Below are 15,688 nucleotides of genomic sequence, written 5' to 3'. Positions count from 1 at the left end.
TCTGAAAGGTAAAACAACCAAATGTTTAGTAACAAAAGAAATGGTGCAACTGAGTTGTTTTTAGGAAGCTAAACTATTGTAATACAGTGGAATCTAGATTTTTTTGAACCCACAATTCCTGGGAGTGGGTATTTTGCAAGTTGTGGAGTTTCAATTTGGAGTTGCCTTTTCTTGCCACTATTTGTCGACAGGATGTGCAACTCAAACAGATCTTGAGGTTGGCAATGCAAATTTTAGGCAGAATATATTGAAGTGGGAAAGTCAGCCGTTTCCATGGAACATGGCTTTGCAAGATGTTTCTTTTTGTGCCACCTGAATGTCATCTCCCATTTGTTTGTGCCTCTTAAACATCGCTCAGTGTGCATAAGTGCAAGACGTCTTTGTCCATTGTAGGTCCGAAAAGTGGATTACAAGGATGCAACTGAGGAAGAGTGGGAAAAATTCCAGAAAGAAATGCAAGTGGAGACACAGGTCTACAGCTACTTTATTATTTTATCTTGAACATTATTATTGATATGAACCACTCGATACATAGGCGTTCATCTTAAAGAGCTTATCTAAACATACATATTGCTAAGCTATCTATTACGGAAATTCCGATCATTTATTAATTAAACCTTTTAACCAAGATGTTAAAACACTCTAAAATATCTAATGTTTTTTATTTTTTTTATCATACTAATTATTATTATCAAGGTAAACATGTTTTTGAAGTAGCTCTTTGTTGTTGTTGTTGACCAGTTGTCTATGCAAGCCTGATCACACAAGGTTTTTTTTGGTGGTCTTGTCAGTGATTCACCATTTAGCTCTAACTTTACGTGACTGACATCGGCTGACATCACACCAAAGTAGCCTGTCATGTTTTCTGTAGGTGTCACAGTCTATTGTGGAAGGAGAGGATGAGGAATCTAGAGTGGATAGAGAGTTGTCAGAACTCAGTGAACAGAGGTATTTAATCAAATGATCTCACTTAACTGAATTGTGAGTCATTTTAATTTAAGTCACTATCACTCTTTTTAGTGTAGTTTTGAAGAAAATGCAGTATTGATTTGTAATGGTACAGAGGCAATAAATGTACCAAAAGGGAGCATACACAGTGAACTTGAACATCACATGGAAACAGGTCTGCTGTCGTCCACAAATTTCATCTTGACATAATAAAACAGGGATGTAGCTAAGATTTCCAAGGTGAGATTTTCAGGCGAAATTTTCTTGATCACAGGCGGAAAACTTGGGTCACATTAAAAGAACGATCTAACCAGACACAGTCTTTTAGCCTGAAAAATCAAGTCCTCATGATCAGGTGGTTCTTTTTTCCGCTTTCCACCTATTATTTACATCCCTGTAAATAAAACTTCTTAAGCCTGCCAAGTGTTGAATGCTAACAGGCGTCTAAAGGGGAGAGAAGATGAGGTAGGGAAAAAGAGAAAGAGGAGGGGAGGGGGAATGGCACAAGAAGGGGAGTGTTTAAAAGCAGCCAACACACTACTGCATGTGAGTAGCTAAAATGTTTGGCGTAAATGGATAATCTGCATATATATACAGTTTTAATCTACCTGTCTTATACTCGGCTCTGATGTTACAGTATTTTTGCTCATCAAGATCAAGATAGGAAAACATCAGTATCTCATAGACTAAATTAACTGGCTGTGTCGAGCTCATTAACCGGGCAGAGACTGGGCCGAGCCCGGTTCATAAATCGCCCGGAATTTTTTCGTCGTAGTAGTCGTAGTAGTCTTGTCGGTAAATCGTTCCAGACCCGCTCGGCCGCTTCCTTGGCCAGGATTCAAATCACGCACTTTTGATATTTATTCCGCAGGAGCTATTAAACCCGGCTATTAAATCACTCTTTTATTTTTAATTTTATCTAAAACCCTGATTTCTGTTTAGCGTGAAATATATATATTTTTGTGTTATTCAAGCGTTTGGATTGCGAAACCGGTGATTGTTTTGACATGACAGCTCCAAACCGCTATTTCAGTCACGCAATGTTTTTGCCCGGGGGGGGGGGGTACTCCCTATAATGGTCTATACGGGGAGGCTCCGCCCGAAAGGGGTACCTTTTTCAGGCTTCAGGTATATAAAAGGGTAGGGATTTCACGAGTTTGAGTATATGAAAGGGTATGGAAATCTGTCATTTGGCTATTTAAAAGTGTCTTTTATTAAAATATTGCGAACAGACGCAATTTATGGCTGTATCATTTTAATTTATTAAGCGCTACATTAAAATGACAAGAAAACGTCCTATTTTAAGTACACGCCATGTCTCTTAGGTATATGAAAGGGATACCTTTTTTCAGTTAAAGGTATACGAAAGGGGCACAATTTCTGTCAAAAATGGTATATAAAAGGGTAAGGGGTTAGAACTTGGGGCGGAGCCTCCCCGTATAAAACTTTTTTGAGTACCCCCCCCCCGGGTGTTTTTGCAGCAAGCTTTACGCATAACTGCTCTTTTAAAAAACGGCTGGTAGCCAGAGCATTTTTGAGCCGGAATACTTTGAAGATGCTTTTCATTTAATAGGAAGAATTATGTCCATTTTCATCCGTGCACAGTTGAGCTGGCAAAGTCGCGTATCAGAGACGATTGAATGTTTGCACGGCAAAATAATCTTATTTTGGTTCTTGATGTAAAACACTTCCCAAGACTTCAGTAAACAAAATTGTAATGTATAGTATTTCTACGAACTATGATGGTATTTGTGAAGGGATCCGTAAAGCCAGCAAGTAAAACAAATGGTCTGCAAAATGAAAATGAAATCTTGGCGCGGGTAATTTAATACATGTAATTAAATTCTACCACGGCATGCAAAATTTCACGTTTTTGAAATTTTCTAAATCTTTTTGCCTTTTAAAATGTTTCTTGACCCCATCTTGAATAAAAATTCATCTAAAACTTTTTTCATGTTTATTTTTTATTTTTGTGTGGACTTTAAAGTCTACACATTGTTGTCATGCAGTTTTTTCCGACTGGGGGGTCACTTTCCGTGATAACTCGGGTTAGTGCTTTCGGAAGTTTTCGACAGTGATCGGAGAATCCGAAGTTTCGGTGAGATGGGCAGCCAAGGCAGTAAACCCAGAAATTCGATCAGTATCGAGTAAGTCGCACTTTATTCTTGAATCTAGAAGCCTTTTTTGACACATCTTTCGAAGAGCGTGTGGTGGCTGGAAAATATACATCAAGGAAGAACTTCAAAGGCAGCGGTGGCGTAGATGAAAAGTGAAATAACAATCGCGACGGCTGAAATCTTCATATCTAATAAGCTGAACAACTGCGGTCGCAGGTCAGGTTTCTTCTTTTTCACACTTTTGACTCACTTTCCGTATTGTTTGTTTTTCTGTGCGGCTTGAGCACTTTTGATTCGCATATTAAAACGAATCAAATGTCTGGTTATTTATTTCTTTCAGCTTTGCCACACACAATGAATGCACAACGAGTTGTATCAAAACAAGTTCGCTGATCATGTTGTTTTACTTGTCTTGGACTCCGGGATATAATTTACCAGCTCCATTTCTCTCAAGTAGTATATTTAGCAAAAGACCGATGTCGAATTTAGAACTGAACTAAAACATTGTCATGAAAAGAATAAAAATAACATCGAACCGTAGAATATGCATATATCCAAACCGTGCGACAAAATAATTTAATTGTCTGTTTAAATAACGTCCTTCGCCGCCTCTCAAAACACCGACTCCAAGTGAATATTTCGTGAACAGGTGAAATATATTTCTCCGCCTTTCTACGCAAGCTACTAAGAAATTATTTGTGAAAGCTTATTGAAACGTTGTTATTCCAAAAAGGTTAAAAAAGAACTCATTGAAAGAAAACAAGTTTTTCGATGAGCTGTTTACACAAGCTTTACACTTGCTGCCCGATTTTGGGAGTGCGGGATTGCGTTACACAGTTTGTGATGTATCACGACGATCACAATATCACAAAATCTTTGAGCACTATTGCGCGCGGACTATTTATATTGTCCCACCTTTCTCAACGCTTACGAAGCAATTTCCAGTTGAAAACAATCGCCAGACTCGACGCTTTCTCGTGGGAGATCGACCGCGGTCAAAAAAAAAATCAGGGATACCCTGCATTACAGAACAGGGTATATTTTTAACTCAACAGTAAGTGATTTGTGATGTGATCACAAATTCAGTGCACTAATTTACATCTCCCCAAATCGTGCATTGTAAGCTTTACACAAAAAGTAAGGGTTGTGTAAACAAGCGATGCGAGACAGTTCACGTGCTCCACGCAACATTTCTTTTTTTTTTTAATGAAAATAGTATCCTATCTTGCTAGCGGTAAGGAAAGGCTTTTGGTCTAATAATTGCTGTTCTTGTAGGATTCTAGGTTTTTATTTGCATGAAAAAAAGGCACTTGTCGTGAACGACGTGACAAAGGGTCACACCACGCTCATTGAAATTGCGTGACATCCCAAGCGGCAATGGTAACGTGTGTTTCTTGAAGCGTAGTACATAAGACAAGTAATAGAACACTTTGTTCTTCCAACAGTCTTGTAAAAAATAAATTGATTGATAAGTTCTTTGTTTTTTCGCCTTGTATCTCGAATTACTCGATTCGAAACTTGAAGTTGTTGACTGCTACAGTAACTCATTGATTAATTCATAATGTCAACTTTTATTCAAATGAAAGTCCACACATGTTCGCATAGCGGACTCACTTTTACTGTTATTTCACGTTTGTATTAGTTGCCTTTTTAGGCTTTTGAAACGAACACGGCATCTATTTATAGATTGAGGCACCATGTGATGTTTACATATTTACGTCATTTGTCGTAGTAGTTCACTCGGCCGCTTTCTTGGCCAAGATACAGATCCCGCACTTTTGATATTTACTCAGCAGGAGCAATTAAAATTTTATCTAATACCCCGATTTCTGTTAAACGTGAAAGATATATTTTTGTGCTTTTATTCAAGCGTTCGACTCAAGCGAGTTCTGGAGTCCGAAACCGGTGATTGTTTCGACAGGTCGCTGAGGTCGAAGCTTTTTTACATCAGTCACGCAATGTTTTTGCAGCAAGCTCCTGCATTTAAAAACGGCTCCAGACTCTACTTTGAAGATGCTTTTCATCTAGCAAGAATTGTGTCCATTTTGACTATTTCCATCCGTGTACAGTTGGGCCGACAAAGTCCGTGTGTCACAGACGAATTGAATGTTTACACAACAAAAGAACCTTATTTTGTTCATGATGTAAAAACTTTACTTGCACACTTTTCAAGAACTCAGAAAACAAAATGGAAATGCAGAGTAATAATATAATAATTTCTACAAACTAGAATGGAATGTAAATCGTTAAAGCCATCCTGTGAAACTGAATACACGGCAAAAATGAAAACTTGCCCTTTTGGCGCGTATAATTAATTAAATTTTATCACGGCATGCTATTTTCACGGCTTTTAAGGATTCAAAATTTTTAATGCAACTCAAATGTTTCTTCGCCTCATCTTGAATCTTTTTTTCACATTTAGTTGAGATTTTTAGCAGCATCTGTTGTCTAATACGTGTGGTCTAATGCATGCCCTTTTTTAGTCTTTTTATTTTCTTTTATAATTTTGCTTAGAAATTTTTCTGTTATTCTTGATATTTGACTCGTTTTAATCGTTTTTTTTTTATTATTTATGTGACTCGTTTTATTCGAGCAGGAGCCAATACTATAATTTTCTGGTTACTCCACTCTTTTTAGCGAGGAATATAAAATATATATTTTTTGTTTCTCATTCAAGGGTTTTGAGTTTCAGTCGGAACCGAACGGCGATGGAGAAATCACGCAATCAAGAACTTGCGTTTGCGTGACTGCTTCCCAAAATTGACGTGAAGAGCTTCAATCAACTTTATTATTATTAAAAGAGGGTAACGGCAAACAGTAAAAACTACTGACAAACAAGCGGCCCTCGGATTACAAATTACAACTACATAATATATACATTTTAAAATTTGAATTAAAATACAGAAATTTCTAAAAATAGGGATTAAGAATTAAAAAACTGTAAAATGATGAATGTCCTTAAGGCTAGATGCGTAAAAATCAATTAGGCCATTTTTAAAACAATGTAGACTCTCACTTTTCTTTAAGAAATTGGGAAGAGTGTTCCAAAGTCTAGTTGCTCTCACGCTAAATGATCGCCCTCCTTCGGTTTTTCGTTTGAAACGGGGGCAGGCCAAGTTGACAGAGCCATATCGACTATTTCTTTCATTTATTTCAGAGTTTGGCACTAAAAGTTCGTTCATATAGGATGGGCTTTGGCCATTAATACGTTTGTACACTTGTGTTAAGATGTTTATTTTAACCTCGAGATGAACCGGAAGCCAATTTAAAATCTTGAAAAGTTCAACGCTGTTCGCTCGTGTGTCGGCGTCAAGGATAACGCGCGCAGCGCGTTTCTGGAGGCGAAGAATCCTCTGCAAATTCCCCAGAGAACACGACGACCACACCACGGAGGCGTAGAGCATGTCTTGCTTGATCATCGCGTTGTAATATGCTATCCTTTGTTGAAAAGGGAGAAATTTCTTAATTCTTTTCAGTACAGCAATACGCTGGGAAACCTTTCTACAGAGGTCATCGATATGTTCATCGAAGGACAGTTTGGAGTCGATTGTGACTCCCAGCAGTTTTTGTGAGTTCACCTGATCGAGCTCAGTGGCATTTAATTTAACTTGCAACTGCTGGTGCCCCATTCTTTTCTCAAGCCATTTACCCGTGGCGAGCATTGTCTTGGTCTTTTTTTCGTTAAGCTTGCATGTTTGAAAGCTGAAAAACTTTCTTATCTTGTTCTTATTCCCATTTTTTGGTGTGGTACATTTTTAAAAATGTTTAAAAACGCGTCTTAGTTTTTAACGAAATCTTTCTAATTGTTTTTTGTGTTTTTGTCGGAGATCATTTGTACTGCCATTTAACTGGTTTGAGTTCATTTATTCAAGATTGCACACAAAACGTTTTCAACACCTAGGTTATTCAGTATTCGGAAGAAAAATAAAAATTTGAAAGCCTAAGCAGGAATTTGTCCAAGGATGGACAAGCAATCCACAGACTTGCGTGTTACGCAATATAAATTAAATGGTATTTTAAAAGTTTTTGCTGTACTTGTCTAATCAGGTAGTTAAACATTAACTGCCCGGTTTTAAGCATTAAGCTTTAGGCGTCTTGTTACTTGCGCTACAAACTCAGACCACATAAAATTATTCATAACAACAAAATGCAAGGTGTATCTCGCCTTTTACAATGAAAAGAAACCTTGTTACAGCTGAAAGTGGAAAAATGGGTGAGTGTCTTCAGTAAACGGTGTGAATCTTTCAAGTTTTAAATTCTTCAATTCTCGAGACAGTCCTTATGAGGACTACAATCCAATGTTACTTTTCATGTTGACTTGGATCTATAACAATCTTATATAATAGGGATTTCACAGTACGTATTTTTTGTATGCTTTATTGATTAATTCCTTCAATTTGATCACTACCAGACTCTACTTTCTACGAGCTGATGCCTTACGGGACAAACAAAGTGCAATAAAAGAGAAAGTTTCCCAACAAGAAGCTGTTCAGAGACAATCACAAGTAGAAAACTCCAGCAACAGTGATGATAGTGATTTTGAGGAGTTTCTTGACTGGAGAGCAAAGAAAGTATCTTGACATGGCTGACATGGTGGCTTATATTATTTGATATTTTGAGGCTCAGCTTCACTGTGATTAACCAATGGAATCCTTGAGTGATGCACTTCTTTGGCTAACTTCATCTTTTGTCACCGAGGAATTAGATTTAGCCGCATCAGGAGTCAATGTTTTCTCCCATTTCATTTTTCTTTTTCTAAGACATTACGTCTACATGTTGATCATATTGTAACAAAGTGTCCTGCCCCCCCCCCCCCCCCCCCACCCAATCCCCAAAATTGCGTAACATAATCTCACATTGATATCCCTGTTTCTCTGATGAACACTGTGCCGCATTGTGGGCATTGAAAGGCGTCTTTTGGTCGCACAAAGTGTGACTGCAGTAGTTTTTGCAGGCAGTGTATATTAGGAAACAAGGAGATTAATGCAAGGAAAAAAAATAAAAGAACACCAAAGGCACATACGGCTTGCTTGTACACATGTTTGTACTCTCTCCGCCGCGTTTTCCACGTAAGGAGACTGATTATTTGAAACACCCCTAGGGTTAGATAATCCATTTAACACTTCATCTCGATAACATCAGTGAAAGACTAGTAGAGATCATACTGTTGTGGAAAATATTGTTTGCAATTATCAAAACACTGTATGCACCCCTGTTTAACCGCCAAATGCTAAAATCCCGAAAGTATTTTCTGTACAGTATTGTAATATTGCAATAAAATGATGTTTAATTTCTACAATGATAATTCTTATTTCTGATGAACCCTATTAAGCTGCCAAACCCAGTGATTCCTGGAGGGTTTTTTTTTTAAAAAAAAAAAACCGCATTTAATAATTTTTAAAAACATCCAGTTTGGTATTTTCAGGTGAGTTATAAACTAAAATAAGATCCAAACTTCTCATTTGTAACTATTGCTTATTGCTTCATCTGATGGCCTTCTACCAGGCTTGACGTCAGTTCTAAAATTCTTGAAAAAGGCGTCAACGAGACGGGAAATAGCCGAGGGTAGAAGAGGGAAATTTTTCTCTGAGTTCACTAAAATTTACAAGTGAATTCATATGTATTTCAATCTTTATTTATAACCTAACCACTCTGCTTTGGGTATCACTGGAAAGATCTTTACCTCCAGAAGAATGAGCATACTGTGAGCAAATTTTTAGGTGTGAATGTGTAAGCGTCAACTGCTGTTTTCTGGAAGGTGGTCGCTTAATGTACGTTTCCACTTAAGATTTTGATGGATTTATTTTTAAAAGAAATTAGGGTGCGTTTCTTTGGGAAAAATCCAAATCCGGATTCTTGATCCAAAAACGGATTTTGCGTTTCTTTACCTATATCCGAAAATGGATTAATCTTGGATCAATGATCTGAAGAATCCACACTTCGAGTGGATACATCAGATCATATCTGAATCCGGATTTTTAGGATTCATGATCCGTGCGTTTCTTTGGGAAAGGATTCGAAAAAAGTACCTTGGCCCAGCGGTCTTTGCTGTGAAAATACAGGTTCGCTCTTTGTAAACACTGCCATACAGAAAGTTTTAGGCGGTTATTTCGATCAAAATACAAAAATATTTCACGATAAAAGGAAACGGTAGCTTCAGATAGGTATGTAGTATCATTTTAAACGGGATACAGATTTTCTAGAACAGCCACTGTGCCTACGGAAGTTGTATCCTTTTAAAATTGTCACTAGTGAAATTTGCACTGATCATTTCGCAATCATTTTCGCTCTCAGATGCTTTCTCTCGCCACATTGTGCTTAACGCTAAAGAGATCTACTTCGACGTGTGGTTTTTGTAAAGATTTTGTATGCTTAAATTATTTTAGCTAGGATACATTCGACGAAAAATAAGTTTGTGCTGATATTTTATGTTCTGTGCGAAATGTGTTTACGGGGTTGTCATGGCAAAAAATCCGTTTTCGGATTCTTCGTTTCTTTGGGAGCAAAGTATCCGTGTGATCTGAGATCAATGATCCAATTTTGGATTTTCCCAAAGAAACGCACCCTTAATGTCACTGTTCGTGTATTCTCCGTGAGTAACGCAATATCCAGTAACGCAATAAAGACAACAACAACAAGATGGCGTTATAGCTTTCTGGTTATAGGGGGAACACAGCTCTGTGGCAGGTTAGTTTGCGACTTCGGGCTGTGCACGAAAAAATACAAGCCTCACTTATCTCCCCGCAAACTTAGGGATTAGGATAAGAGTATTGGCAGAGCCTTACTTATCCCTTACTTATTCCAGCACCGCACGGGCTGGATAAAGGTAAAGGTAAAGCAACTTTATTTATACACGGTGTGTTTAAAGCTAGAAGCTTGTGGGGCCGTGTATATGAAACAAATACTAAACAAATATAATGTATTAAATAAACATAACATGATTAAAAATCCCAACTGGCAGGAGGCAGACCAGTTGGCTATTTACAAGCATGACCGAGGATTTGAACTCGGGACGACCGAGAACAAATCCAGATAGTGGTCAGAACGGGACTTGCACCCGGGACCTCCAGATTTCAAGTCCGGCGCTCTAACCACTCGGCCACGCTGCCTCCTATCGGACAAGATTCAGGCAAAGGTATAGAATTGCAAGGCAAAATAGACTTAACCGCCACAGATGCGTGCAAGGCATGCATCCCCCCAAGCAAACCACCTAACCTAAGAATACATTACTAGATACGCTAGCCATTCTAGGGGCAGCGGAAAGGAGCACTGATTCTGGAGTGCAAATGTATAGCTGATAACAGTCGGAAGACCAACGGCCTAAGACCTAAATTAGCCAGTCTGGCAAACCCGCAGCTGCTGCGGTAGATGCGGCACCTATAGGAAGACTATGACCTTTTAGACTTTTGTATGAGAGTCCAGCGCTGCGAGCCGAGTCCCGAAGCAGCTTAGTAACCAAGGACCTAGTGAGGAGGGATCCAGACTGAAAATAAAACAAGGGCGCGGCTGCGCTAGTATGAAATACTGTTGCATGGCTGAGACCGGGCAAAGCAATGAAGAGCAACGAGCAATACTAAGCGATTGCCCTTGCCTATATACATCAATCTTAGATGACTTGAGGAGAACCACGATGCGCTGCGGGCAGGCAAGACTGGGAGAAAATGTAATACAATCAGTAGTGAGGTCGAATCTTGAGTTAAATCTACAAACCCCTTGATAGGTAAACTCGCTACACCGGAGAAAGGCAAAAAAGGCTAAAGTAAAGGCAGCCCAGACCATGGAAAAATCCCTGAGACTCAGCCGGCTCTGTAGAACAGGACGAATACGTAACAAAACCCTGGGGGTTACCGGCTGAGGTAGAGTACGAGGGGAACCTTGATAGCGTAATATACCCCTTAGAACCTTTTAAAGAAGTGGGCGTTCTAGCACTGGATCGCTAAATCCAGACCGGATGTGGAGATTTGGGACTGCCGCCAGGTAAAGCTTAACAGTACTATGGCGAACTGTCCTGGCCAAATAAGAGGCAAAGTAAATGAGGGTGCCCTCCGAGGCGGGGAATGTCACCCAAAGGAGATATGAGGCGATTCATAAGGCAAAACTGGATGAACCTTTTCTCCCCAGAGTTATAGGTACGATTGGTGTTCCGTGACAGTTCCCAGTGCGCATATGTGAGGACTTCATCCCTCAGAGGGTCATCAGTGAAGGCGGGATGGTACAGGGGGTCTGGTCGGCCTGGGGGGCGAGTTCCCTGAAACGTTGAACCTGAAAGCGGGAAAGGGCATCAGCAATTAAGCATTGGAGACCCCTGGCACGTGACGGGCCCGGACCAAGATATTATGTTTCATAGAGATGAGCACTAAAAATCGTACGAGGTCCATGACCCTGGGAGCCTTGGAGTGACCTGAGTTAATGATTGCAACAACTCTCCCGAAAATTGGGGGTGCCATAAGGCACAAGCTATCACAATAGGGAAGAGCTCTTGCCACTCAATACTAATCCCTTTTAATTTATTAATGAGGAGGTGTTGGGGCCACCGCCCTTGAAACCATTTGCCATTAAAGTAACCCCCAAACCCCACTGTACTGGCTGCATCAGTGTAAAGCTCCAGGTCAGGGGCAGCAGTGAGAAAGGAATCAAGGAACAAGGAACGCCCATTGCAACTGGTGAGGAAGACCCTCCACATGGATACATCCCGAAAAAATTCCTTGTTGAGGCGCACATGGTGAAACCGGTTTGGGACCCCACGGGTAAGATTGATCATACGTTGCAGGAATGTCCGGCCTGGGACAACGACTTTGCATGCGAATTGCAAAGTACCAATAAGGGATTGGAGTTCAATGAGACGAGCGGAACGACGACTTTTAAATGAATCTAATAACATCTTAATCCGGGCGAGCTTGTCTTCAGGGAGACGAGCCTCCATGTGGACACTATCTTGAACAATCCCCATGAACTCTATGACTTGGGTGGGGCCCAGGGTTTTGGCTGCAACAGTTGGCACCCTAAGGGACATGAAAAGTTTTAACAGAGAGGCAAAACTACCCAGACAATCTAGTTTACTACGTTCCGCAATGAAAAAATTGTCTAGAATGTGAATAACATGCTGCAACCCATAATTATGCTTAAGAATCCATTCCAAGGCATCGGAGATCTGGTTGAAAAGGTAGGGGGCACTGCGAAGGCCAAAGGGGAGGTAATTAGGTCAACAAAGTATTGGGAAGGCGGAAGGCTGACTTCATATCAGTCTTTGCCATGAACGACCCAGGGCCCAGCTGTTGTAAAATGCTGATAGCATCGTCAATGCGAACATACTGGAGGGAGTAGGGATCCTTGGGGATATGGTCATTTATGCTGTCCCCATCTGGGTAGGAGAGGTGATAAATGGTTCGCCACTCAGTGGAGTGTTTTTTAGGAACCACGCCTATGGGGTGACATTGAAAATCGGGAAGTGGCAAGGAAGGGAATGGACCCGCAACCCGACCCAGCTGAATTTCTTAATACATAAATTGGCAGTGACAACCCCAGGGTGTTGGGATGCAGAAATGAGATTGCGTGACACCCGAGTTTTTTGGGGCCCAGTGTAACCAATGCGAGTACCATATCTAAGAGCATTAACTAAAGTAGTAACAAAATTACGATTGGGATGATTAAGTAATTCTAAAGCTAATTTGTGGACATTAATGGGGATAGAAACCGTTGGCTGGTGGTGACGTTGACGGAGTTGGGAATTCATATATTTACAAAGTTTGTAAAAAATTTTACTAGAACTAATAATAAAACGAATTATTTTACAAAAAAACTTACCAGCGAGAATTATATAAAATCAAATAAAACTTAAAAATATTTGTTTACTAATAAATGGATTTTGTTGCAAAAAAGAAATCTACTTTTTTGCAAGTTTCGCACCTACTAGTAAATAATTTATATTTACTAATAAACGCAATCTTGCAAAAAAGAAAACGGCTATTTTGCAAGATTTCGCATTTACTAGTAAGTATTATATCATTACTAGTAAACGCACTATCTTGCAAAAAAGAAAACGGCTATTTTGCAAGATTTCGCATTTACTAGTAAGTATTATATCATTACTAGTAAACACACTATCTTGCAAAAAAGAAAACGGCTTTTTTGCAAGATTTCGCATTTACTAGTATTAGTACTATATAATTACTAGTAAATGCACTATCTTGCAAAAAGCAAAACGGCTAATTTGCAAGATTTCGCATTTACTGTACTAGTAAGTGTTATATCATTACTAGTAAACGCACTATCTTGCAAAAAAGAAAACGGCTTTTTTGCAAGATTTCGCATTTACTAGTAAGTATTATATCATTACTAGTAAACGCATTAAAGACGAAGAAAAGGAAAGGCAGGAAAGGTACATTTATTTCACTTTACATTGTTGTTATGACATGTGGAAGTATCTATTAAAAATCGTGCAGGAGGGAATGATTTCTAGCAGGAAAAAAAAAAAAATAGGAAAGAGTGATTTGTTTTGTTTTGTATAACCAAAGAAAAAAATAATTTCACTCATTGTATGTCTGAATTCAAGACCCTGTCAACACTAACACAGGTAAATTTGAAAATGGAGAAATTATAAAACGCCGTTTAAAATGTTCTCCGTCCACATTGAGCCGGGTAATTTTAAAACCATATGCTTCATCGGACGCTGAGTTACAACGCATGCACAGAGCTGTTGTTAAGCTACCGGTAATTAAACTTTTTGCTTTGACCGAGAATACATGACTATTTGACATCAGCGTTTTCAAAATGTCCCAGTTTCGCCCGTTTTCGCATTTTCTGAAACCCTGAGAGCGAATATGGATTCATATCCGTGAAAAAGGAGATACAGTCCCCGTTGCAGAACGACGCCTTTCATAAAAGTACTAGGTGAGTGCAGGCCTTCAGACTGTCGTTTTGTGCGTTCTTTGCGCAGTCGGTAGGGTATTTCTAAAGCTTACAAAAGGTTGTACAAAAGTGATAATCTTTTTATATTTTTCTGTACAATTGAACTGGTCTCTCAGGTCAGTTTTGTTCGTTTTAATTCATACATACGCTTACGTCGTTCTTGCCATGACAGCCTGCGCGCTACCTGTCAACAGGCATACGGCACCTCTCAAGTCTCAAATAAATCGTGGGTCGGGTCGGTCGTTGTAAGCGAAGAATGAGAATGGTCATTGATGCTCAATAATTTCCGGCTTTTGCATGTACCGTATTTTCTCAATTAAACGCCCCCGGCGTTTATTTCAAACTTGGCTCCATGGACTCGGCGTTTATTTGAATGGTGCAGTTTATTGGAGCAAAATGTTTATTAAAGAAGGGTTTTAAATCATTATTTGTGACATGAATGTAATTTGCCATCATACCTAAAGCATATTACACCTCAAATAAATGCCTGGAAGGCTGGATCATGTGTACTTACGGCACCCCCGATCGAGTGTCGATCGACACTAGCGATCGACCATCGATCTACACTATCGATCGACACTCGATCGACCCACGATCGACACTCGATCGACACTCGATCAACATATCAGTCGACCCGCGATCGACACACGGTTGACAGACTTTCAATTTTCTTTGACACTCTATCGAGTGGCGATCGATACTAGCGATGACTACACGTTCGATGTCGGTCGACGTGTCGATCGGTACCTTACGGTCGGCTGTCGGTAGCGTGTCGGTCGTCTGTCGGTAGCGTGTCGGTCGTCTGTCAGTGATATATCGTTGGTATGTCGGTGATCTCAGTATTCCTCCTCAAAAGGCGGTATGTCGATCGATTGTCGATCGTGGGTCGATCGACAGTCGATGGAGGTGTCGATCGCAAGTATCGATCGAATTTTAAACTCGGAAAATGGCTTTGTCATTTCAGAGCTTTCGAAAGGCTAATGTTACTAGTTCGCTACGTTCCTGTAATACTAGACTTTCTAAAAGTCGTGAGCATGTATTTTCCATCAATCGAGGAAATGCAACACGTCGTCTTACATTTCATTACATCTTTCTTTCTTTCTTAAATAAACATGCACCCGTTTTAGTTAAACAAAAAAAAAATAAAATACTTGACCGCCGAACATTCTCGAGAGTTAAAACCTTCCCGATGTCACTTATCTTTTAAAATACTGCTTAAATTTATACAGGAGAGTCAAACTGTGTGTTTCGATTAATATAAAATTCGAACTTTGCGACTCGTGAAACGAGACAACATTTGAGCACTTTTTAAGAAAAAACATTTTATAGTACATGAACAACAGCAACTTATTATTTTTTATCTGTTTCGATAAATAGTTTGTGGAATGTTGATTAAACACAGTAAAAGGTTTATTGCTTGTAAGCTTGTGGGGCCGGGTACAACTTAAAATTTAAAGCTGATTTCCAGTCCGTACTGCGCAGACTCGGGGTTTGTTTACGTTTTTGTTTTGAATTCGTTGAAACGTTACACTTCGGTGACAGCATACATGACGTTTTTTAGTCCGCCATTACAGTTCGTTTCGTTCAAGAGTTTCCAATGAGCTGAAACGTCGGTTTGAAATAGCGTCAAGGTTCTTCTACTCGTTATATTTGTTCTGCAAGGATATCTGGCGTTAATAATGAAGAAAAAGGTAAGTTTGTCGCGGAATTTTTAG

At 39.5% G+C, this 15,688-nt stretch overlaps 1 protein-coding gene and 1 pseudogene across 1 annotated transcript in view; one reads left to right on the top strand and one right to left on the bottom strand.

Moving 5' to 3' along the window:
* The window catches only part of LOC144661471 (zinc finger protein 830-like), a 29,924-nt gene extending 21,554 nt beyond the window's left edge, over positions 1–8,370 (top strand). Inside the window, exons 10-12 of the mRNA XM_078522249.1 lie at positions 394–471; positions 872–948; positions 7,477–8,370. Of these exons, the coding sequence (XP_078378375.1) occupies positions 394–471; positions 872–948; positions 7,477–7,645 (324 nt within the window). The 3' untranslated portion in view covers positions 7,646–8,370. The remainder of the gene's footprint in view (positions 1–393; positions 472–871; positions 949–7,476) is intronic.
* A 2,093-nt stretch (positions 8,371–10,463) lies between these two features.
* LOC144659248 (uncharacterized) lies at positions 10,464–12,015 on the bottom strand (annotated as a pseudogene).
* Between the last annotated feature and the right edge of the window lie 3,673 nt (positions 12,016–15,688).

This window comes from Oculina patagonica, chromosome 7 (genome assembly GCF_052425735.1).
Source record: "Oculina patagonica isolate OP01 chromosome 7, crgOcupat, whole genome shotgun sequence".
Taxonomy (NCBI): domain Eukaryota; kingdom Metazoa; phylum Cnidaria; class Anthozoa; order Scleractinia; family Oculinidae; genus Oculina; species Oculina patagonica.
The sequence above is the reverse complement of the archived record's forward strand: the minus strand, read 5'-3'. Positions and strand labels throughout refer to the sequence as shown.